The sequence below is a fragment of the Chrysemys picta genome, chromosome 18 (genome assembly GCF_011386835.1).
Source record: "Chrysemys picta bellii isolate R12L10 chromosome 18, ASM1138683v2, whole genome shotgun sequence".
NCBI classification, from domain to species: Eukaryota; Metazoa; Chordata; order Testudines; family Emydidae; genus Chrysemys; species Chrysemys picta.
In genome coordinates this window covers 22,641,948-22,666,789 of record NC_088808.1, presented here as the reverse complement: position 1 = coordinate 22,666,789, position 24,842 = coordinate 22,641,948, and the positions used below count along the sequence as shown (strand labels likewise).

General features: G+C 41.6%; 1 protein-coding gene across 2 annotated transcripts in view; it reads right to left on the bottom strand.

Annotated features, from left to right (window-relative positions):
- The window catches only part of RABGAP1 (RAB GTPase activating protein 1), a 114,213-nt gene that overhangs the window by 67,821 nt on the left and 21,550 nt on the right, over positions 1 to 24,842 (bottom strand). The window contains exons 6-13 of one of the 2 annotated variants that reach the window (XM_005299411.5): positions 21,414 to 21,571; positions 17,940 to 18,050; positions 15,597 to 15,663; positions 11,214 to 11,316; positions 9,770 to 9,939; positions 6,916 to 7,090; positions 4,738 to 4,831; positions 860 to 1,010 (exon numbers count right to left, since the gene is read on the bottom strand). In XM_005299411.5, the coding sequence (XP_005299468.1) occupies positions 860 to 1,010; positions 4,738 to 4,831; positions 6,916 to 7,090; positions 9,770 to 9,939; positions 11,214 to 11,316; positions 15,597 to 15,663; positions 17,940 to 18,050; positions 21,414 to 21,571 (1,029 nt within the window). Of the gene's footprint in view, positions 1 to 859; positions 1,011 to 4,737; positions 4,832 to 6,915; positions 7,091 to 9,769; positions 9,940 to 11,213; positions 11,317 to 15,596; positions 15,664 to 17,939; positions 18,051 to 21,413; positions 21,572 to 24,842 lie in introns of those variants that run through there. The other variant, XM_065572576.1, reaches the window with a different exon arrangement.

The window sequence follows — 24,842 nt, the reverse complement described above, 5'->3', positions numbered from 1 at the left end:
TTATCTTTTGGACAATGAATTTACACTGAGAGGACTTTTGTAGTGAACTCTCACCATCAGTCATTTCTTACTCAGTCCTTAAGTACGTTATCATTTGATGAACACAGTAAAATAGGATTGCTTGTGCATAGAACGAACATATCCAAACGCAGAATACTGATTGTGGAGAAAAGATATTTCATTCTTATTTCTTGAACAACTGTTATATTTTGAATTTTGAGAAGCACGGTTGCATGATGTTTGAGCATATAATGTCTCTTCTTTTTCTTTATTATTGTTGTCAACATTGATGTCAGAAACTTCCATACACTACTGTTGTGCTTAAGAACCAAGATCTGCAGAATTAAACAGCTGGACCAAAAAACCCCAAATATGCCCTTTAACTAACAAACAAACATTAACAGAACACATTGACTTGGTTATGCTACTAAGAAACAAGTTAAATTTCAACATTTAGGTCTGGATTCTCATTTTAGCTGCAAACAGATTTTAGGGGCAATATAACAGACGTTACCTTTCCAATAGGAAATCTGAGCAAGCCAAAGAATTTAACCAAATAAATCTCTAACAATGACATAAAAAGCAAATAGCTGAATATTCCTAAGAGGCAAACCAAAATAGGTCACAGTTTTATAAATTATTAGTGGAAATATTAAAGGGAAATATGCTCTATGTGGAGGTAACTCCACAATAAATACTCCAGATGCTAGGGTTTTTTGTTATGTTTTTCTTCCATTATATTGACTTTTTCGGCTTCCGTATTCAGTTATACCCAATAACCTTTAAGCAATACAGGATTCTTGTAACTATCCACCTTTCTACCAATAAGACATTAAAAAAATAAAATGCATCACTTTACTTTTGTGATGAGAATTCGGTACTTTTCCACGAGGTGGTCATTGTTATGACATCCTGCTAGCAGCTGCCACACCTCTCCTCTCAGTGCCTCGGGAACACCACTTCTCACCAACGCTGACAAAGGCTTTGGCCTCACACTCAAATTGAGATGCCTGGGTGAAGGGAGGGCAAGAGGGAAGTTATGCTCCATCACTGTGGCCCAAGTACAAACGTATGAAAACACATGTGTAACAACCAAAATGCAATGTGGAATGTGAGACACAATGGAGAAAACTTCAAGACAGTCTGTGTGCTGCTGGAGTATCTTTCTAGTCCATAGGAGGCTGTAATATAATGACAGTATGGGAACATTCAGGAGCCATGAAAGAAACAAAATTAATGGGACACATTTCTAATCCACTTCCATAAACCCTATTAAATCTAGTTTGAAGACAAACATGTCCTGGACCTGCTGTAAGACTCAACACCATAATATACCAAAGCAGAAAAGATTTAAACACAAGTACAGAAATACACCACATTTTGTATGATCTAAACCTTCACTCAGAGTTATAAAATTAAAAGATTTATAGACCTATGTTATCTCAAACTATGCCAACATGGCAGACTTGGACATGAGGGGGGGGGGAAGAGCTTATGGTAGAAATCCATATTGCTCTCTAGGCTTTTTACAGTAATCAGCTGGCCTTTTAGGACTAGAATGGCCACACACCAGTTTTCAAGAATCTAAAGTGCAATTCCAACTATAAGCATGTGTTCGAATAATTTCCAGTGTTATCACTACTTGCCTTGTGTAGCTAGTTTACGTTGAATTTCCACAGATTCTAAACTGCTCTAGATGCTGGTACAGTTTTTCTGAGTAATAAGCCCACATTTAATAATTCTACCTCTTGACAAATAACCACAGCGTCAAACTATCCATGCATATTAAAATTCATTTTTATTATTTTGTTTTATTATATATATTATATACTGTATATAATTTTATATGTAATAAAAATGAATTTTAATATGCATGGATAGTTTGACGCTGTGGTTATTTGTCAAGAGGTAGAATTATTAAATGTGGGGATTATTGCTCAGAAAACCTATACCAGCAGTCTAGAATGAGATATATTATATATACACACACACACACACACACACACACAGGCTTCCTTTCCTGCTCTTCTCCAATCTACAGCAGGATGATTCCATTACAATCATCTGGGGCCGCAAAAGTTAGTGTGTCAGACATTTAAAACAGCAATTATTCCACAGGACCCTGGTACTATAATCTGCTCTTTCACCCTCTACATAAATTCAGTTCTCCTGAATTTATCATCTTGCTAGAAAGCTTTTTAAATACCAGGATTTCCCCCATTACACCAGAAATACAACAGAGCTTGATAACAGGGAGCACTAATCAATTATTTATAAGGGAAAGAAAATCTGTTCTCAGGACCAAGCTTGGAAGTTAGAACATCTACAACAAATACAAACCCTCTGAAGAGACTCTGAACTGCCTTGCCTTAATTTATGACCAGAATTAGTATATATAGTAGGTTTAATAAAACAGTGTCACACAATATAACCTGTGTACTTCATGGGTAACAGGCTACCAGATATTCCCAACTACTGGATTTTCAAGTGGGAAGAGCATGTGACTCATTTGTAATAAAATGCAAACCAGACATGGTAAAAAAAAGTTAAAAGAATACCAACAAATCGCTCATTGCTATAAAAAAAATCTGAATATGAGATCAGAAAACCATGGCATCTAAGCACCTGAACTCTCCTTTTTAGGATTTTCAATTCTCTATTACGCTAAAAGCTCAAGGATCATTACCTGCAATATTTTTTTAAGTTAAGAGGGAAACTTTACCACCACACTAAAGTTGTTATTGCCAGCATTAGCACAGAAGCACTCCACATCCTTAGAGCTGTCAAAACATTTGCAGTGCGAGTGTCAGGTGGCTTAATTACCTTTCAGCCTTGGAAGAGTTACAGAACTGAAGTATATGAGAAACATTCTTGCTGAGAGAGGATTTGTAGAGCTCATCTGATCAAGCTGCTTGTAAGGGGGTGGGGGAAGAGAGGACACCATTTTGTTGCAGTCTTTCCACTCTTTTGTTATATTAAAGTGACAATTTCATATGTCCAGCACTCCTATCAAATTACCATAATGTATTTATATTAAAAAACTGGAAGTAAAAACCCTATCGAATTTGAAACAATGGTATTCAAGATCAATAGAGAACCACTCCCCTTACTAGGCTATGATTAGCTTCATATCAAGAAAATATTTGCTAAAATTCATTATATTAGTAAATTTCCTACCACTTAAATGTGGCTTTAATCTGATCTCTACTGTACTGTAGCTTTGCTTTTCTCCTTCTTGGGGATGTAGTATTTCATTTTCCCTCAGCTTTCTGGATGTTTCTTGCTCTGCTTTTCAATGGTGTTATGAAGCACAGGCAGAGAACCAATGCTAGATGGAGACCAAGGGCAAGTTTGAAATTCTCCATCTGGTATTGTGTTTGTGTGATCTCTTTGTGCAATGTTGACAGAGTTTTGCAAAGATCCCAGTACCAACCTCTTTGAGGGAGGCTCATCTTAGTATGCAAAACTGGCTAGTTGTTCGCCCAGGAAGGGAGGGTATGGGTTGCATCAGAATCTCTACTATTTAGAAATTCTGTGCTAGATAAATCAGCACTTCCTAGAAAAGCATGATTCATACACTCCCCTAATGGGCCCAGAGCCTATCTTCCTTTAATGAGGTGGACACATCCTCATAATCCAAGGTAGATCCTACTGCATTCTTAAGAGTCGAAGGCTAAGGATACTCAGAGGGTGTAAGTGGCTCAGCTCTGATCGACCTTGGAGCTGGAATGAGGGAACCTACCCAGGAAATGATCTCTGGGGAGCCAAAGTGAGGGAAAAGCTGCAGCTTTCTTCTTTTTTTGATAGTTAGATTTTTTTATTAGCAAATGTAGAGCAAAGTAATACCAGGCTTTCCAGATCACCTGCAGCTGCAGTAACCCCAAGAAACTAACATGTTCCCTGAATGATTTTAAAGAACACTCAGACATACAAAAAAGAAGAAGTACAAAAGATATCAGACAAAACCTGAAATCAGACTCAACGAAGGTTTCTAACCATTAGAGGAGTGAAGTCCTGGAACAGCCTTCCAAGGGGAGCAGTGGGGGCAAAAGACATATCTGGCTTCAAGACTAAGCTTGATAAGTTTATGGAGGGGATGGTATGATGAGATCGCCTAATTTTGGCAATTAATTGATCTTTGATTATTAGCAGGTAAATATGCCCAATGGCCTGTGATGGGATGTTAGATGGGGTGGGATCTGAGTTACTACAGAGAATTCTTTCCTGGGTGCTGGCTGGTGCGTCTTGCCCACATGCTCAGGGTTTAACTGATCGCCATATCTGGGGTCGGGAAGGAATTTTCCTCCAGGGCAGATTGGCAGAGGCCCTGGAGGTTTTTCGCCTTCCTCTGCAGCGTGGGGCACGGGTCACTTGCTGGAGGATTCTCTGCACCTTGAGATCTCTAAACCATGATTTGAGGACTTCAATAACTCAGGCACAGGTTAGGGGTTTGTTACAGGAGTGGGTGGGTGAGAGAGATTCTGTGGCCTGTGTTATGTAGGAGGTCAGACTAGATGATCATAATGGTCCCTTCTGACCTTAAAGTCTATGAGCTATGAGATAAGAAAATAAGAGGCATTCTCAGTAACAGAGGATTTAATCCACCCTAATCTTTTCTCAACTAATTTCCAGAAACAATGGCCACTCTGCGAAGAAACAACACACTTAGCTGGCAACCTATCATGTCTGAGAAGACTCAGAAGTACCATTTTCAGAATGCATATTCTTGCTTCTTACCATTTGGACAGAAGATCTCCCCACGTTTCAAGAATTTTTTCAGCACACTCTTTGGAAACATCTCCAGAACCACTCAAGAGAGGCTCGTCATTATCTATAATGAATGAGAAGAGAGGAGAAAATGTAAGAACAGGGGGAACTATCCTACCAGGAGATTAGCATTCAGCTCTCTACAACGTGAATCAATTCTTGGTGTATCTGTGCAAATTTTAACAAGGAGGAATACAGCATTTGTAGACTCAATCCTTATATAATCATTACCAGGCATCTCACAATTCAGCCCAGAACAAGTCAGAATGCAAAGTAGGCATTAACCTAATTGCTACCAATGCAATCATATTTCAGATGTTATCTTGAAAGAAATTTATGGTATTGCTATCAGTGAAATGCTGCACGTCTAGCACTGCTAAAGCGTTTTAAAGCAGCAAGTACCTGACAAACAACTGAAATACTGCCAGTGCTAGATAATGTAACATCCTCAACTCTTGATCTTTCAAATGAAAGATTAAGGGATCTTGTTTCCTTTATGAAATATAATGAGAGGCCATTATAATGTCATTGCATTCATTGCAACCTGAACTGCTTTGCACTTTTCCTTTGAATGCTATTACTTTTTTGATAGCTCCTTAAGCTTGAATTATGTAGCTTTTAGAATGCTGCACATTCCATCGCTAAAATGAAAGAGTAGCTAAGCACAACCCCAAGAAGCAACCCTTGTGTAGAGGGGCGGACTCAGCCCTGCGGCACCTCCTGCTGGTCGTCTCTGGGAATTAGCTTGTTCCAGCGTCCTGGAGCGCCCCCTGCAGGCCAGTGATCCGGCTGTCCTCTGACCCCCGTGTCCCTCCCGGACCCCGGTGCCCCTTTATCTGGGGTGCTGCCCCTTGGCAGTACACCCCTCAGTATTAGGGTCTCCCCTCCCCGGAGAAGCCCCACCTACTATCCCTACCTCGCCTCGGAATAAGGCCACTGCCAGTCACCAACTAGCCCCCGCTCCCTGGGGCAGATTGCAGTATAGGCCACTCATCACAGACAAGGTTGGGTTTGGACCTGCTGCCTTGGCCTATCCTTGGGCTGCCCTCTGCAACCCCCAGCACCTCCGTGGCCTTCTACTAGGCTGCAGCCAGGGGCTTTCCAGGCTGGAGCTCCCCAGCCTTTCCCCAGCCCTGCTCCATTCAGGTACCCTGTTCAGCTCCCTGCAGCCAGGCCCTTCTCTCTCTCTGAGTGCAGAGAGAGACTGTTTGGCCTCTGGCTCCCAGCCTTTTTATACAGGCCAGTTGTGGCCTGATTGGGGTGTGGCCCAGCTGTGGCTGCTTCCCCAATCAGCCCAGCTTTTAGAGCTGCAGCCCTTTGCCAGGGCTGTTTTAAGCCCTTCCAGGCAGGAGCGGGATAACCTGCTGCCATTCAGTATTTCTCTGATACCATAACAGTGGTCTGACAGTGTTGTCCCATTAAATTATTTATACAAAAATACATTCCTTTTGAATGGACCTCAGTTATGTTGGTTCATATGTGAAAAATCTAGAACAGCACAAGCAGATATGTGAAGTGGTAGATGCTATAATTCAAGCCTACTGATTACTTTTCTAACAGTTACTCAGAAACAGTTCAAAAGTCTATTAAAAAAATGAAATGGCAACATAACCGGCTGAAAACGCACCAGGTCTCAGAATGAACAGCATCACCAAAAGAGTGAAATAGCTCCTGGTGTGACATTATGCACTACAGAAGCCTAAGTTCACTTTTCATTGCAAACATGCCACTTAGACATCTCAAACTAAAGCCAACTCCCCATTTCTCACTGCTGCAGCTGTTCACATTTGGTCAAGGAGGGACAAACTCCATCTCAAGTGCTACTTCAGGTCAGATGCTTCTAAGCAGCCTATCAGCGTTTTTAACTTTTTCACGGTGTTTCGAACTCTTCACAGTGCGTCTCCATGCAGATTCAAATGAACCAAGGAAAAGCATTTAGTTGGTTCACAGAAGTGTCCAAGGAAAATGGAGTGGCAGCTGCAGGAACAGTTTGAGTGTTAGTTATCAGACACTCATAGCTTTAAAGTGTGAAACAACATCCCATTCAAAAGGTAACTTGTTCTAAATAGCTTTGTTAGTTACCTAAGCTGGCTTCCATTTCCTTCAAAGCATGCAAATAAAACAAACTTTACAGGACCCACTTCTTACCTTCCTCTTCGTCATCCTCTGGAGGGGAAGGAATCATTGAGCCCTGGGACCCAGACTGCGGCAATCGAATAGAGGGGCTTGCTGTAGTTTTTCTTCTCTCTCTTTCTGATTCACTTTCTAGACACACAACTTCATATAACGTATCTGTGTTGTTCTTCCTGTCCTTTTGTTTCATCTGGATTAGAAAATATACTTGTGAGTGAGGAATATGTGCTTCACGAGGGTCTTTCTACGTCCTCTTCTTGGGGTAGGGGAGATGGAGAAGAGGAACTATTTTCACCACCATCCACATAGGAAAAAGTGAAGAACTGAAATTTTTATTACAGTCCTTTCAGTGCCCCAATGCAACTTCCAGGGCTGTGAATGCTTGTGGTGTTTGGTGTCTGCCCCTATTTCATGGGAATGCATAGAATCCAAAAGACATCACTCAGAGTTGTATAGCTCCTGCAAGTAAGATGTACCCCCCATCCCCCTGGGACAAATGAGTACATTTCAGGTCCAGGACTCGTAAGCAGGCTCATCTTTTTCCACAGGAGTGGACTGGAGACACAGGTAGCATGTATTGCAACAGTATATGATATGTTTGCTCTGGGGAAGTTCTAGGAGAGGTAGTTTGGTGAATTCTTGACTATGTGACAACCTTTTCATTAAGAGGGAAAAAATACTACGAATGACAAAAACCTAGAACTATAGCTAACTTCTCACCAGACTAATAGTGCAGTGTATGATATTTTTTTCTGTAATCTTTTAGTGATAAAATTGTTTGTTTTTGTTTAGTGTCCCAGCATGGCTACTGATTGTCTATTTGCTGCTTCAAAAGTAAGATGTACAGGTATTCTTGCTGAGAACACAGGTAGCCAACTTTATGGATTCCAAGGTCCATTGTGTGGCCTTATTTCCTCTATTAATTTTCAATGCTTCTGTCCTGTTACAGGGAAGTTAAAGCAAAGACTTTCTATGTAAACACTTCACAAAATTCTAACTTAATTCAAGACCATTAAAGAAGCTTTACTTCCACCCAGTCAAAATCAAAGAAATAGCTACTTTTACAGAATTCCAGAAAAATTCCCAAAGCTCAATTTCATCATTTTAGTATTTAAAATTAATGGAAATTCTTCCAGACTAAAGATCACTAAGTCAATGAATGTTATCTGGGAAAATAAAATCCCTCTGCTTCCACCATTTCCGAAACAAGAAACATTGGCAAACTAAGATAAGCTAATTCTACATAGTTGTATCTTTTAAAGACTAATCACCCCTCTGTAGAAACAAGTTTCCCTTCCATGCTTATCAGGCATGACTCTCTATATCGGTCACTTCAACTATGAATTGTGCTAACTCCTCCATTAGTAAACACTGGAAGTTGGATAACCTGTCAGTGCCTGTGAACAAGGCAGAATTACGTGAGATAAAGGTCACAATGCATGCAGAGTTTGGTAAGACAAAAGATACAAAATTTGCTAAGTAAGATAAGCTTCCTTACATTACCAGGCAGAAAAGCAGCCTGTATTCTAAGATTAGTGAAATATTTATAGCTAACTGCATTAATTGTTTAACATCTCCACAATCCACCTCAAAAAGATCAATCCAAATAGGGAGAGGATCAGACTAATCTCCTACATGGAGGGTTTTTTTTTTTTCCAGCCTGTATTTTGAAGGAAGGTTTCCATAACATCTCTTCATATCAGGTGCTTCTGGAATGAGCTGTTCAGGACCGTAACAGGTTACACATGGAATTAACTTTAAATAAAAAAGATAAATGCAGCAAAGAAGCCTCAGAGAAAGCATGCCACTATCTGCTATTACTTTAAAAAACCAAAACCAACAAGTGCAAAAGAGAACACTGGGGAGAAAGTTGCTCGTTTCAATTGATCCTCTTAAAGAGGTGACTCAATATAATTCATGAACAATAAGAACAGCGAGCCCCTTCCCTCACTATTCTTGGCTCCACTCAGTGCTATTGGACTATGTGAATTCACCAACGGGATGGTTTGTTTTCATACGCTCTCTATTTCTTCTAAAGAGTCGTTTGGTTTCAGGGTGACCATTTCATAAGCAAGTTAGGGAATAGCTCCCCCACCACCACATACTAACTCTTAGGTGGTTTTCACGATCCATTTTCAAGCCTTTGATAGTTTCTGGCGTGAGGTATTGCCATATATTATTCAAGTGTATGTCTTAGACAGACGTTACCCTTTTCTCTCCAGCAGGTGGTGTAAAAAAGCTAAGATGTTAGCCTTTTTGACATTGCTTCCCAGTCCCGTTTTTCAACAGGAAAAGCAGGGATATTTGGTTTGTTGAAACCTCTGCTCTAACCATGTAACACAGGGGGGAAGGGAGCAGTGCAGTGACACTTCTCCAATTCTTAGACAGTAACAGCATTATTGAAGAAAAAATAGCCTTTCCAGGTCAATTGTCAAATTTTTCTGGGACTTGCACATTTAAATCCTGTTTATCTTTGCAAAAAGTAACCTACCTTTTCTATGTTTATACTATGGCATGTTAAGTAAAAGAAAAGCAGGACTTGTATATTAAGGAAATTTTGTAACATCCCAAATACCAGGTTTGAAAGTACAGAAGTTAATTACACACGACAACCTGCAACCCGATCCTACAGCCCTTATACACGATTCATTCCACTGGCTTCAGTAGGACAACACATGTATCAGAGCTTCAGGACTGGGACTTTAAACTGCACTGACAGTTTATCCTTGTCCCCAATATGTTTACATTTAACCTGTAATGCATCCTAAATCTACCTCTAAAGTCTCAAAAGAATTTAATTATAGGGGGGTTATGGTCAGTTAAGCCTGCCAAGCCCCAAATTTAACTGTAGATAAAAAGACAGTGTTACCTGTTTTAGTTTTAGGAAAAAGTTTTCAGTGGAGCTACGTTTGCTAAAGGGCCAGAACAATCTCTCATTAGGTGAGCAAACGCGGACTTTGGTCTCCAGAAGGAATCGGACAGGTTCCTGAACCTCAGTTATCACCAAATCAACAGCTGTAGTCATGAATAGCACTTTATCTACAGAGAAAAAAAATCAAATCAATAGTACAATCACCTGCTGACAAATCTCAGTGGAAATGCTCTCTAATCTGTTTACCTTGTAGTAATGTTACTGTAAGAGCTAATTCTGCAGAAAAGTCTCTTTTAGCTAACCTAACACCCCAAGTCGGAGGCTACCAGAGCAAAGGTTTCAGTGACTGGCACAGGACAATAAGATGAGCTATTTGCTAGAGAGAGAAGATGCCCTATCAGAATCTTCTCTTAGCAGAGGATGCCCATATTACAGAGGATAAAAATCCTCTGTCAGATTTTTTGAATCCCTATTGAAAACTAGCAAATATATTCCTTAAAACAATTACAAATATTTAATCAAGGGTTTGATTTGCATGGTGACCTCTGCCTTGCAAGTATAGTCCCACCAGTTTTTTTTTTTAAATGAGTCATTTGGATGATGGATAAATCCCCCCACATTAAAGAGATTCTGAAACATGTTTTCAAGACCCCCAAGCTGTGAGAAATTCTCTCCTTGATAGAGTAGAGCCACCGATAGCAGCAGGACTCTTCACAAAATGGGAAAGAGACTAGGCCAGACAATTTTAGGACCACTAACATTTCTGACCTTCAAGCAATTCACATTCAATTCCCCAATTTGCGCACACAACTATAATTGTGAAAATCACCTAAAATATTTGGAAATTTTATCCTTCAAGTTCCATTGTCAGGCTTAAGAATCAAGAGAGTCATCCCCCAAAACTGAAGTGGAGCCCCACAAATCTGCCAGTTTAGTGGATTTTTCTCTGCCACATGTAAAATTTTCTTATAGTGGTTTTCCCCCCAATAATCTTTGTGCAACCCTTGTTGGATTTACAGAAGGAATTAAGCACATACAAAAGGGAAATCCTATAGTAAATGATCTGATGCAATTCATAATGAGAGTCTGCAGAAGTTAAAGGGGACCAGCTGGAATGAAGTACTAAACCTCCTCATCCTCTCCCACATCCTGTACCGCCGTTCCTTTCCCTATTAGGATGCTTGATTACCCTTACGGTTTGCTAATACTAGGGAATGGACTAGTCTTCTGTTCTATCTAGATTTACACATCCCATGTGAACCAAATTCAGAGACCACAACACTATTTTTACTACATTATGTAACTAAGAGAAAAAGTAAAGGATGCCACTCTGCTCTCTCTCAGCAAGAGCCCTTTTAAATTAATAAAAAGAAATCCAACGCCGGTGAAGTCAGTCACACATTCCTGCTGATAATAAAGTTAAGTTTGGTAAAGTTGGTACCTTTAGGAGTTTCTTCATTTACAATCTGGAAATGTGGAGATTTTGGATTCCAACTCCCAGTGATGACATACGATTTCCCATCAGAGCTTTTGCCCATGGACTCCTAGAAACAAATGGAAGACCAAACATATTACTATTAACATTATTTATTTTTTTAAATTATTTTAAAGTGAACTGTATGCTCATGAAAGGTGTTAAGAGTCCCAGCCCTAGAGAGAAACCTGATGTTTGTCCACAAAACAACTACTGCATGGGCATCAGCAGTGCCAACTCCCCAAGTCCACGTTACTCAGCTCTAACCAGGAGAAACAGTCTCTGGGGATGAGATGAGAGCTCAATTCCGATGGCCCATGAGACCTTTGACCTCCCAGCTGAGACTGCCACGAAGAGGCCAGTCACTACTAACTTCAATGATTTTTTATGACGTGAACACTGTCCAATAGGACTGTGGAAAGAACAATAGTTCATTTCAGAGAGGCCAAAGAGCCAACTGCACTCTGGTGACTTTCAGGCCACTACTAATCTGGGTCAGATTGAAACCCATTGTCTACAGTGGAAGGGCTCCATATTGCAAAAACATAGAAGCTCCCCTCAGATTTCTTCTTTAACACAGCCCTAGAAGATGCAAGACAATTCAGTTATTCTGGCCTCACTTCATACTATGCAGTCTCTAAATGATGGCTGCTTGAATGGTACATTCACTCCATTGAAGTATGTGACTCTATAAGCTCCTAAATTGTTTGCTTTAGGGATGCATTTCATTGTCTCTACTATATTGAAACAAATTAAATCAGAATACTGCCTTACAAACTGCTAATCCTAAAAAGCTTTCCAGCTGTTTCACATTAATGGATCTTGATACATTGCAGTGTTGTAATAAACCAAATCTGACATTGTGAGATTGTACTATCCTAAATGTCCTTGATATCTAAAGGACATTAGAGTGCAGACTCTTTAATACTGGTCTTTTTCTAAAATATATACATAGTACTCATAAAACACAACATTAAAAGATAGGAAATGCCAGAAGTAAGGCTTCACAGGCAACCTTAATTAATCCCCCTTGTCTGTATGCTTGATGATAATACAATCTTTACGTACATGATCCCATACTATTCTTTCCACAGGACCCTTGCCCCATTCAGTGCACAGAAAGGACAGTACTCACGTAACAACCGGTTAATTCAATATTTTATTTTATCCTCATCGTTCAGCGCATGGCCTCTGCTCTGAAACCAAAGTTATTCATTTACTAATGGGATTTCCTTATGGTGCTTACCACGACAGAATCTGGGTGCTTCACAAACATTAACAAATGTATCTTCAGAACACTTTTCCTGAGGTCAGGAGGTGGTGGTATCCCCATTTACAGATGGGGAACTAAGGCAGAGATGAAGGTCAGAAGTCTTCACTAATTTTGCATGTCCAATTTGAGGCACCTCAGTCCTGATTTTTCAGAGTGCATTTTATAGCCCTTTATATGTTCAAAGGACAGCTCCCTTTGACTTGTGTATATCAGACCCCACGTCTCATGTTAGGCATCCAGAAAATAAAAGAACACTACTACTGGCCAGCTGTATGAAGCTAGCAAAAAGATTGGAAGCTGTACATTACAGATGATTGAGGAAGATACTACATATTTCATGGAAAGATAATATAAAAAATGTGAAGAGTAAGGGAGCTGACAGAGCAGGACATGTTTAAAACAAAAGGAAGAACTTCTTCAGACAACGCAGAGTCAACCTGTGGAACTCACTGCCAGAGAATGTTGTGAAGGCCAAAACTATAACTGATTTAAAAAAAATAATTAGGTAAGTTTATGGAGGAAAGGTCCATCAGCGGCTATTAGTAAGGCTGCGAGTCTGTCACAGAGATCACGGATTCTGTGATTTTATGGGACCTCCGTGACATCTGCAGCGGCAAGGGCAGCTGGCCTAGGGGTCGCCCAAGCAGCTTGGGTAGCCTCTGGGCCAGCCGCATCAGGTGTTGCTGGGGCAGTCTCAGGCTGTAGTGGTCCCTCCCCCTGCCCCCCTGGCAACACGAGGGGTCCTGGGCCTGCCTCCAGTTGCTGCCCCCTGCCCCAGAGCCCCTGCAGAGGGCCCAGCCCAAGAAGCCCCTCCCGCCGGTTGCCGCCCCCTGACCCAGCGCCCCCGTGGGCCCCCCTCAGCTGCCACCCCTTGCCCCAGAGCCCCCGTGGCACCCTCCAGGCCGCCCCCTGCCCCACATGATTTAGTCAGGGGTATATAGTACAAGTCATGGACAGGTCACGGGCCATTAATTTTTGTTTACTGCCCGTGATCTATCCATGACTTTTACTAAAAATAACCATAGCCTTAGCTATTAGCCAAGATGGGCAGGGATGCAACCCCATGCTCTGGATATCCCTAAGCCTCTGACTGCCAGATGCTGGGAATGGAAAACAGAGGATGAATCACTTAATGACTGCCTTGTTCTGTTCATTCCCTGAAGCATCTGGCATTGGCCCCTGTCAGAAGATAGGATACTGGGCTAGATGGACCATTGGTCTGACCCAATATGGCCGTTCTTATGTTCTTCCAGCTTCTACAACAAATGAGGCAAGGATCTGACAGAAAGCCTCCAGGTCTGGCTCTTGTCCCCTCTGTATTTGAGGCAAGCTGTTCTTCCTTCCCCTTGCTTGGGTGCAGGCAGACGGAGCACTGAGTGTACACAAGAGAGTGTCTCCTCTCTCAGTTCCTGCACCCAGTATCAAAGTAGCCCATAGCAGCTGGAAGCAACAACTGAAGGGAAAGTCCTGCTCAGCCATGGACTGAAACTTGCCCAATACAGACAATCTTTGCTACAATTTGGCTGCTAAATCTCCAAATTTCTGTTGAGTATGTGCACACTGGGCTTTTTCAGAGGCCTATAACTTGGCCAAATTCAGAAATAGCAAAAGGCAAATTGCTGACACAAAGGCAACCCACTCCACCCAATTCCAAGACCCTGCTCCAAATCTTGCATGTACTATAGCTTCTCAAGAAAACATTTGCACATTTTATTAATATGAACAGGAAATATTTTCCCCGCTCTATTTTTGGAAACAGCTGAACTATTTTTGTCAAAGCTTTCCAAAAAACTTCAGATTTAGGAAGACACCAAACAGAAAATTTCAGCCTGAATGGATCAAGCTTGGCAAAGTTATAAGGAACTGAAATCAGGGTCTTATCATGGGAAATGTCAGCCAACTTTAACTCTTAAGTGGCACTACGTGCTCCATTATAATAAAGAAAGAATGACATCACTTTAAATAGATAATTGACTATAAATGGACATGCTATTTGTACAGTGCAATGCAATGAAACACAGTGGAACTTTCATTATGCTTCCCTTTAAAAAGTTACCCTAAGTCCAAGTTCTCTCTGTGGTCTCTAATTGAGACAATCTCAGAGAGAATATTAACCACAATCCAAGGCATTTCAGATGCATGGCAAAATGTAATGATAGGCTTTAACAGAGCACCGAGAAAGCAAAAAAATTCTCTGCTAAAAAGACACTAACATGTCTGCGAATGCATACACAGAAGATAGCTAATGAACGTGTACTGACACTGTTCAAATTTGAGTAATAGCTGGTGTACTTTTCAGAGGGTGTATGGCTGCATTCTGAAGCAATTCAGGAATTGATTTACAGGTGCATAAAGCACATTGGCAAGAGAGAGTTTTATAAATACTCTGTTCCAAATCCCTATGTTATTTTAAAATTTAATTTGTACTTTAGAGTCCAGTTACTTTATGCTACCCTTTCAATATGAATTAAAATAGAGAAGTTACTCTTATACAGATGTTCACAGAACACTAGTAAAACACTGTTCAGGTAAAAAAAAAAAAAAAAAAAAACCCCACAAACTATGTCTGTGATACCTACCACCTTAGCAATTACTAATCATTACTTTCCAGATATCAGATCAAAAAATGCAATAAGCCACCTGTGAAACACCCATATGCCAATTAATACTGAAACTTTGTCTTTGTGCTGAAATGATTATCCAGGTTCCCTATAAAACTTCTCACTATGTTCTGGCTGTAGAGGGTAATGAAATATTTAAGGCAAATTGGGCTGCTCATCTGAAACACCAACATGGATTAACCTTTTAAAAATCTAAGTCATTAAACACTTTCCTTTTGTGGTAAAACTCCATCTTTCAGATTAATGCAACATTACACTCCAGCTGAATCCATCTTAAAACCTGGTGCCAGAGAGGTGAGAGGAGCAGTAGTCTATTCTGGTGTGCAGAGCACATGCTGAAGAACTGGATGTGGGTGACGACACAGCCAGACCTTTCCAGCCTGTTCCCCGAGATCAGACACCAGTGCTGCTAAGAAATACTCTTGTTCTTTATTTGTTAATAAAAATCCATTTTACCAAATCTAAAAGGTGCATGTCACCGCTCCGAACATCCTTCCCAGGGCTCAGGAGGAGGCCAAAACATCTGCAAAAACACAAATATTTAATCCATAAAAAATTAGTATTACACTTCAGGCACAAGCTGCTAACACCTCCCGCAAAACACCCCATTTATGTACATCTCTGCCTGTGTATCACACTGGGCCTTTGGACACTACAAAAGAGCCTGATTGGATACCAACATAGAACTTGTAGAGCACAGTTTTGTGAACTGGTTTAATTACATGGTTCTCTTGTATCTACAGTGGCCCAGGAAGTTATTTAAGAATCTTCCCTGAAGGAACAGCACAAACGTAGCTGTGACTAACAAGGTTAGCTGATTGACCAAGGCCTTGTTTAGTGGCTTCCTCTATCTCATTTTCTATTACTAGGGATATTTGCATAAGGAACTTTCTATATGCTTCCAAGACAGACAACGACCACAGGGCCCCGGCCCCGGCCCAGCACCTCCCTATTTTCCCGGACATGTTCGGCTTTTTGGGATTTCCCTCCGGACGGGGATTTGAGGCCCAAAAAGCCGGACATGTCCGGGAAAATCTGGACGTATGGTAACCCTAAGTAACAATATTTAGGGCTGGAGTACCAGACTTGGCTTTATCTTCTGTTTGCATAACAACCTCAATTTGTTGCATTTCATTTCAGACTGCAAATTCCACAGAGCAGAAACCCTGCCCTACTCTGTAGTATGAACAGTGCTGAGTAGACTGTCAGTGCTGAGATAAAGAATATATCTCCTTCTGGTCAATGGAAGGTGTAAGATTTCCTCCCCCTCTCCACTTTACATTCTAGACCGGGACGGGCAAACTTTTTGGCCTGAGGGCCACATCGAGTTTCTGAAATTGTATGGAGGGCCAGGCATACAGCCAGGCATGGCCCAGCCCCCGCCCCTTATCCGCGCCCCCCCCCCCCACTTCTCACCCCAACCACCTCCCCTCCCCCGGGACTCCTGCCCCATCTAACCTGCCCTGTTCCCTGACAGCCCCATTGCCCCATCCACCCCTCCCTGTCCTGACTGCCCACTGCCACCCCATCCAACCCCTCCTCATTCCTGACAGTCCGTCCCCCCCGGACCCCTGCCGCATCCAACCACCCCTTCTCCCTAACCGCCCCCAGAACCCCTTCTCCTGACTGCCCCCCGCTGTCCTGTCCAACCCCCACCCTCCTTCCTGACTGGCCCCCGGGGACCCCTGCCCCCATTCAACCCCCCCTGTTGCCTGCCTTCTGACCACCCCGACCCCTATCCACACCCCCGCCCCCGACCACCACCCCGAACTCCCCTGCCCTCTATCCTGCTCCCTGCTCCCTTACCGTGCTGCCTGGAGCACCGGTGGCTGGTGGCACTACAGGACAGGCAGCTGTGCTGCCCGGCTGGAGCCATCCATGCCACCGCGCACCACAGAGCACTGGGTCAGGCCGGGCTCTGCAGCTGCGCTGCCTGGCAAGAGCTCACAGCTCCGCTGCCCGGCGCATTGCACCAGTGGCGCAGTGAGCTGAGGCTGCAGGGGAGGGGGAACAGTAGGGGAGGGGCTAGCCTCCTGGGCCAGGAGATCAGGGGCCGGGCAGGAGGGTCCTGCGGCCCAGATATGGCCCTCAGGCCGTAGTTTGCCCACCTCTGTTCTAGACCATGGCAGATTCAGAATATATGTAGTGCAGTATATAAGGTGCACAGACACTACAGGGATGAGTAAATACCCAAGTTATGCCACCACTGATGTTACTATAAACCCAGATTTATGTATTTTTAAACAACTCTAAAATGGACCACCATGCACTCTCAGAGTCCAGGATCTTTCCATCCATGACCTGAAGAGGCTGGTTATTTATGAAGAACAATAAGAGAGACTACAGAATGGTCTACATAACAGACAACAGGCTCCAAAATTCTGTTTTTTCAAAACAATTTTTTTTCTGGGTCCCTTGAAATTCAAGTAGCATTTAACATTCCCCACATGCAAAAAATAATATTTAAACAAAGAATCAGGCAACATAAAATAGGAGAAATACTTTACATGCAAATTTAAAAAAAAACAAAACTCATATACAAAGGGTGTTCATCAGAGATGTGGGCCCCAGTCCTACAACTGGATTTGTGTGGGCGGATCACCGAGAATGTGTCCACCCACATAGATCCGATTGCAGGATGGGGACCTTGGTGAGATGCAGCCCAGAAGATGTTCGTATACTCAAATTACGAACTCATAAAAACAGGTGTTGATAGAGAGATTACTGATCTGCTGCCTTGGAACTAGGAACAATGTAACTAAATAGGACATGGTTAAAGAATTCAAAACACAGGGTTACCTCTCAATGGCAAGTTCTTTATTAGTTGTCTGTTGGACGTAAATCACAATCTTCTTATCAATTCCTTGGCGGAGCTTAAAGCATTGTCTGTCCTTGTCTTTGGGAACTGCACTGTTATTTACAAGAAGGGGGGAAAACTCAGATCATTATTTATCTGTATTCCTCCTTTCAATAAATCAAAACAGCATCAGACATTTGGTGAAGTCAGCTTTGTATACAAATGCACTCAGACCTTTCTTCCTTGCCCACTACAGTCAGTAACAGAACAGAGATGGCAATATAATCAGGAGAGGGTACTCCCTTGGGCTTTGAAATTAACTAACATAACTCTTTGTATTATGTAACTTGTTCTTGGATACTTTCAACGGCATTTAGACAAGGGGTTTTAAAATACTGAGGTTTAAAGCAATTTCATTACATATTAGAAACTGTGAATCACCCCATGTGCACAATGTGGCAGTAGGGCCTTTGGAAGCATGTAATAAGCACCTGAGCAAAGAAAAAGCCCTTAGCATTCTACCTTAGATTTGTATTTTTCTAGCCAGTTTTACTTCAGCTAGATACTGAGAAGGGCTTCTTCTCCTAAATGCTTACCAGAGCACTGGACAGCCTGCTGATGTGGGAGCAGGCAGCACTGTGCTAAATGGCCAACCTGGATATCGAAGTGATATAACTGGGGCTGCTTGGTGAACAGTTGTTGGAGGGAACTGATGAACCGTTGGTTTCCACCATACACAAGTCCATGTTCCTCTGAGAGTAGCATTAATCTCTTGCCTCCTTTTATTTTATTTAAGTCTTTAGATTAAAGACCGAGCAGAGAGACAGGCTATGTAAACACAAAACAAGTACAGCTCAGCATTTATCTGAGTGGTCTTATAAGGAACAGCGTGGAGCGTCTAACACCAAGTGCTTAAAACTTAACAATGATTTGCACAGCCACGTGTGCATGCACATAACATACAAAGGAGTCAAATCGCCCTGTCCTTTGAAGCTTTCAGATCTTGCAACTAAATAAGGTTGAGGTTGCACAATGTCTGAGTGGGAGACCACCAAGAAATACCTATGAGGTGGCGATTAAACAACAGACACGACCCTCTGAGCCCAACTGCTCTGGCATGATAATTCTGGTGATGTTCTCTTTCACTGGAGATTTAAAGCTGACATTCTAATCACATATGGTCATTACAGATCTCACTGACTCTCTTTAAGCAAAAGAATAGTAGTATTAATCCAAGTGCCCAGACTGGGCTAATTACATTCTGCTCCCTCCATACCACTCCCAAACAGCTAAGTTGGGTAAGATTTCCTCTTTCACTTCCTTTTCCTAAAGTAAGGTTGCTATGAGGTGTTAAAATAGCTGCTGTATTCCACCCCAGGGAAAGCTGCATTTCTGTAGCTAAAAAGATCCTTGCATAGGGCCTGACCCTGAGAGGGGTTCAGGCCCTGAATTTGTACATCAGTTTGTTACATTTGAGCAGTGCTTTAGATGTTCCCAGATGGAAGATGCCGTAATAAAAGGAAGAGGAAAGGGAATTTGTTTTTAAACACTTCCACTGGACATAAATCCAAGAAGAGAAACATCTCTATGCCTATGGCCAGCAGCCAAACTGCTCTACAACTCCAAGAGCATATGGCAGTCGTGCTACTCTGAGAACAAGGCAACTCAACAATTATAAAATACTATAAATGGTTACATAAAACATTTGACGGCACTGTGTGTGGACTAACCAGAAACTGAAAAAGGCCTTTGAGGGATCAAGATTATCCAGTGTCATAAACAGTGGCAGTCTTTAGAACTGCTACATTGTCTGTGGATATAGGAACACACACAAAATCCAGTAACACTTGGATTAGAAGACAGAACAAAATTAGCTGTCTTTGAGAACCAGAACACAGAGGACAAGCATTTAGAAATAGATGCAAGCTCCATTTACAAGGTTATAATTAAATATTTGCAGCTGGTAGAGAAATTTAGCTGCATAAATCACAAGCAGAGATTTGAATTTCAATTAAATGGATCACATGACAGGGATGAGTTGTTAACATTTGAGCCCTTTGATAATAAATTTTAATTCAGCCTCCTTCCCTCCTGCTTCCCCATAAAAAATGCTGGGACCAATCCTGAGGAAGTCCCTGAGAAGCCAACAAGAGCATAGGAACTTTACCTCTCTCTTGTGTAGACTTTTGGGCTCAGGCTGGAGCCCAAGCTCTGAGACCACGCAAACGGGGAGGGTCCCAGAGCCCGGGCTCCAGACCAGCATCTACACAGCAATGTTTAGCCTCGCAGCCCTAGCCCTATTGAATAACAATCTGTATAGAAGTATATTCCCTGTTGGGTGGTTGATTTTTGATACCAGGTGGTGCTGCAGTGCTACCTCTTCAGAGATGAAGTAGTGAAAGAGGCATACGTTACCAGATGGGAATGGGGGCAAGGAACACATTTTTGTGCCATTTTGGTATAGTAATTTGGGCAGGGGTTTGTGGTCTTGGTCATCGGGCTAATGAAGCACTACCACCACCCTAACTATTCACCACATGGTACAGTATCTTTGTGACAAGAAACTTTGTCAGGATAATCTCAGCATCACATGGAGAGTAATTTCCATTTTTTCAGTTCAGTTGCATGCTTTTGAAAATTCTGTTCTGTTTTCTGGGTTACTAGATAAATGTGTTGGTGCACTAATAAAAATACTGAAAACCTGCAACCAAGCAGACGGGATATCTGAGTATCAGAGAATAAGCCTTCTAAATACTGCCATCCTCACCTCTGGTCTCTGATGAATTTTGAGGATGAAAGCCCTTGTTTGCCACAAGCCCTCTCTGATGTATCTTGCAAAGTTAAGTCCAGCTACTTTTCTGATTTATCCAGACCCAAGGTTTCATGTCAGGTGGACAGAGTGGGTTTAAAAACTTTAGTAAAGCACACTGATGGCAGTTGATGTGTCATGTCCTTTCCATCTTTTTTGAGGGGAGCTTTATGCGAAGTGTATCGCCAGATTTTCAAAAGGTGTTTAATACCTGCTGCTCCCACTGACTCTAGCAGGATCTATGGTGCTTAGCACCTCTGAAAATCTGACAAGTAATATTTGATACTAGAATTTAAATGTTACGTGTTTAGTCTCAGCCATGACACTGCTGAATGCAATTAGCTGCTTTGCACACAGCGTTTTAAAGACAAAAGAGATATATAAAAATACCGAAACCACTTGGCAGATGGCCTCAGACTCAATGCAACGAAAACTATAACAACAAAAAGAAGAGTCCAACAGGAGGGTCCTGAGCAAAGTAAGATAATCCAGAAATAAATCACTGCTTTATTTAGCAAAAATGCCTACACCCGGGACTGGTTTACTCTACAGTATGAACTCTTCAAAAGGAGAATTTAGGGGTAAGCCTTCACCACGTTTTTTCCCCTCCAGCCACCCTCCAACACTAGACCCAGCTGATGGATAAGTAGAAATCAGGAAGCAATACCTGAAATAACCTTTCCCATCATCTTCCTTGATTTCCAGGGATACAGAGAATGTGAAAATATCGCTGTCTGGAGTCTGTGGGGCTTCAGTGGCTGAGAGCGGAGTCTGTTTGGCAGAACGGCGGAAGGCAGTGGCAAAACTGTACAGTATTCGACTCACCTGCAATCATACATAACAGAGAGATTAGAAAAGGTTCAAGTAGGATTGCTACCTGTGTTTTCGTTAACCAGTGGGATGAAAAAATATTGTGCAAGAATATGCAGATAGTACCAGAATAGAAGATAAAATAGTAAATGTGCATGCTGTCACCTCATGGTTGCAATTTCTATGCATTTACCAACGCCTGAGTTATGAAGAGACCATTTCTTCATAACATTTCGCAATGCCTTGAGTGATTATTTCACAAGTTATGGAAATAATCATACTCTGATTCTCTAATGCATAAGTAGTAATTTATCTATTTAAAGGCTCTGAAAGGTTTCTAAAAATAGCATTGTGGGGCTAGCTAGATGTTTATCATCTCAATGATTCTGTATCAAATCTGCTCATTTTGTATGGCAAGATTATTTTTTCCTAAGGATCTGCCTACATACAGAAGTTGCACAGATTTAAGTAAGGGTGTGCACTGATTTAGTCAAACTGGTGGTACTTTTTAAGCATATACTCTTGCATCAGTTTAACAAAAGGTGTGATATTACACTGTCTTAGTTATGCTGGTATAACACTGCATGCATACCTTCTTGCACCAGTTTAAATCTGGTTTACACCAATTTAGCCTGCTCCTGTTATGCAAACCGTTAGGGCAAGCTAACCTGATGTAAACCTGGTTCAAACTGATGCAAAAATACACACACAATGTAGCACCAGTTTAACTTTTGTGATATCACACCTTTAGTTAAACTGATGCAACTGGGTGTGTAAACAAGACCCAACTGCCTGCTCCACAAATTCTCTGTGTGTTCTTTCTGGCCTGCACTACAACAACAGAGATTCTGCAATTGAAATTTGATTAGTGTGTTTGCTAATGTTCAATCCCAGAGTAGACTGTCTCACTCTCCCAGAGCTGTGTTGGCTCTGCAGGGTTAAAAGGAAAAGGCAGGTTTCAGAAGATCCTCCAGGAGCTCGACAAATCTGCAAGACCATATTTATGAGGTTCCTTTTTCAACTATAACCACAGTGCCCTGCACACTGCAGCAAGCGTCACCTAAAATCTGCATCTCCCTGGTGGAAATTCTAGGGTAGCGTCAGATGCAGTATTAATTTTAATATTATTAAATTTTACTTTTAATGCAATGAAACCTATGCATTAGCCCTTGTTATACTTTTTTATATTAAATGGAGATTGTTTTGCATTATCTTCACATTTTCAGTTTTTTATATGGTGTAAATTTTTATAATGATAGTGAATATCTACAGCCTAGAAGCTGTCAAGGGGCAGGTAAAGGTTAGCAGCTGGGAAGGTGAGAATATACACAAGTTATTTCTGCTAAAATGATCAGCAGTGAAGCAGTTAATGCTGACATTGAAAACTATTCTCTTTTGCTTTCACCCTACTGGATAATTCACACTCTTCAGAGATATTGTTTCAGGCTGTCTGCAAACTCAGGCAGCTGTCACTGCCTCAGACTGCACTTAATTCAGATTGAGTTTTCTTTGTAATCATAAATGTTGAAAAACTTTAAATGAAAGTTTAGATTTTGGAGCACAATTATTCAGCCAGGGGGTGAATTACACAGCTGCAGAATTATGGAAAACATGGAATCATAGAAACGTAGGTCCTTGGAAGGGACCTTGAGAAGTCATCAAGTCCAGCCCTCTGCACTGAGGCAGGACCACGTAACCCTAGATGACCTCTGATGGGTATTTGTCCAACCTGTTTTCAAAAAAATGTCCAGTTACTGGGATTCCCCTTTTAGAAGCCTTATCTACCCTTATTGTTAGATAGGTTAGATATTAGCTTTCCTAATATCTAACCTAAATCTCCCTGTGAACCGAACAGCACACCAATGCCAGTTGGCATACGTCTGTCACGATATTTACATAAAAGTTGACATATAAATATATCATTGGAATACTAATAATTCACTGATCATTAATATTCTGATGTGATGTATGTACAGTAAACCCACAAAGAACTTCATAGATATGCTGGAAATATGTGACTAAAAAGCGTTCAAACCAGAAATATCGGGGGAAGTTGATAAACAAGTTTTCTCCAGACAAAGGAAAGAGGCTAATACCTCAAATCAGGTGTGGCCAAATTCAATAGGTTATTCTTTTGTACAGGTATCCGAGGTTGCAGGAAGAGAACATTTGCATTGTAAAAAGCAGGGGAGGAACCAGCAGGGAGACAGAGTCTAGACCAGACAGCATGGCATCTATACCTTGCAGGGAAAAAACTAACTTTATCGGGGGATACTCTTCACTCAGAAGAATGTCTTTCAAAGATTTACTGGACCATAAAGAGCAGGGAGAGAATCCTTAAGTTATCCTTCATCTGAGAAAACAAATCTACCCAGCACTCTGAGCTCTGTGAACGGTCCTGCCAGAGAGTCTGGTCAGCCGTGCTGGAAAAAACACACTTGGTAAGAAACACTTCTGCAAAAAGAGACTCGTTTGTTAAATCAGGTTTTAGTCTTAGAAGCATATTTTCACTTTTGTTTGCTCATAACCTTTTCTAGCTTTATTCCTTATACGTGGTACCACTTAAACCTAAGTCTTTTTGTTTAATCAACTTGTTTTACTATAAACCAATTCAGTGCTTTGATTAAAATGGTGTGTTTGTTAACCCCAGCTGAGGTAATAAGCTGCTGGGTATTGTCTTTTTAAGGGAGGCACAAGCAAATTCTGAGCATTCAGTGACAGGGCTGTGCATAGCAGATAGATTTGGGAGTTGAAGTTCACTGACTGTTACCTACTAGGCAAGATTTGGGCTGGCAGAGCCCTGAAGTTTGCTTATAAGGCAAACAAGCTGATGGGTCAGTGAGCGGTCTTACAGCTTAGCAGCAGCTGTCACTTGAGGCTGAGAGGGGTAACAGTGACTTACAGTTTTGGGAACCCCGCAGATTAAGGCACTCCCCCTTGCTGCATATTAAGCCCATTACTTCTTGTCCTACTTTCAAAGGACATGGAGAACAAATGATAACAGTCTTCAACTATGAAGAAGACCGGTGATCAGATACCCCCTCAGTCTTCTTTTCTCAAGTCTAAATATGCCCAGTTTTTTTTTTATTTTTCCTCACAGGTCACGATTTCTAAACTTTCAATCACTTTTGTTGCTCTCCTCTGGACTCTCCAATTTATTCGCATCTTTTCTGAAGTGTGGTGCCCAGAACTGCACTCTGTATTCCAGCTGAAGCCTCACTAGTGCTGGCTAGAGCAGGATAATTACCTCCTGTATCTTACATACAACACTTATGTTAACACACTC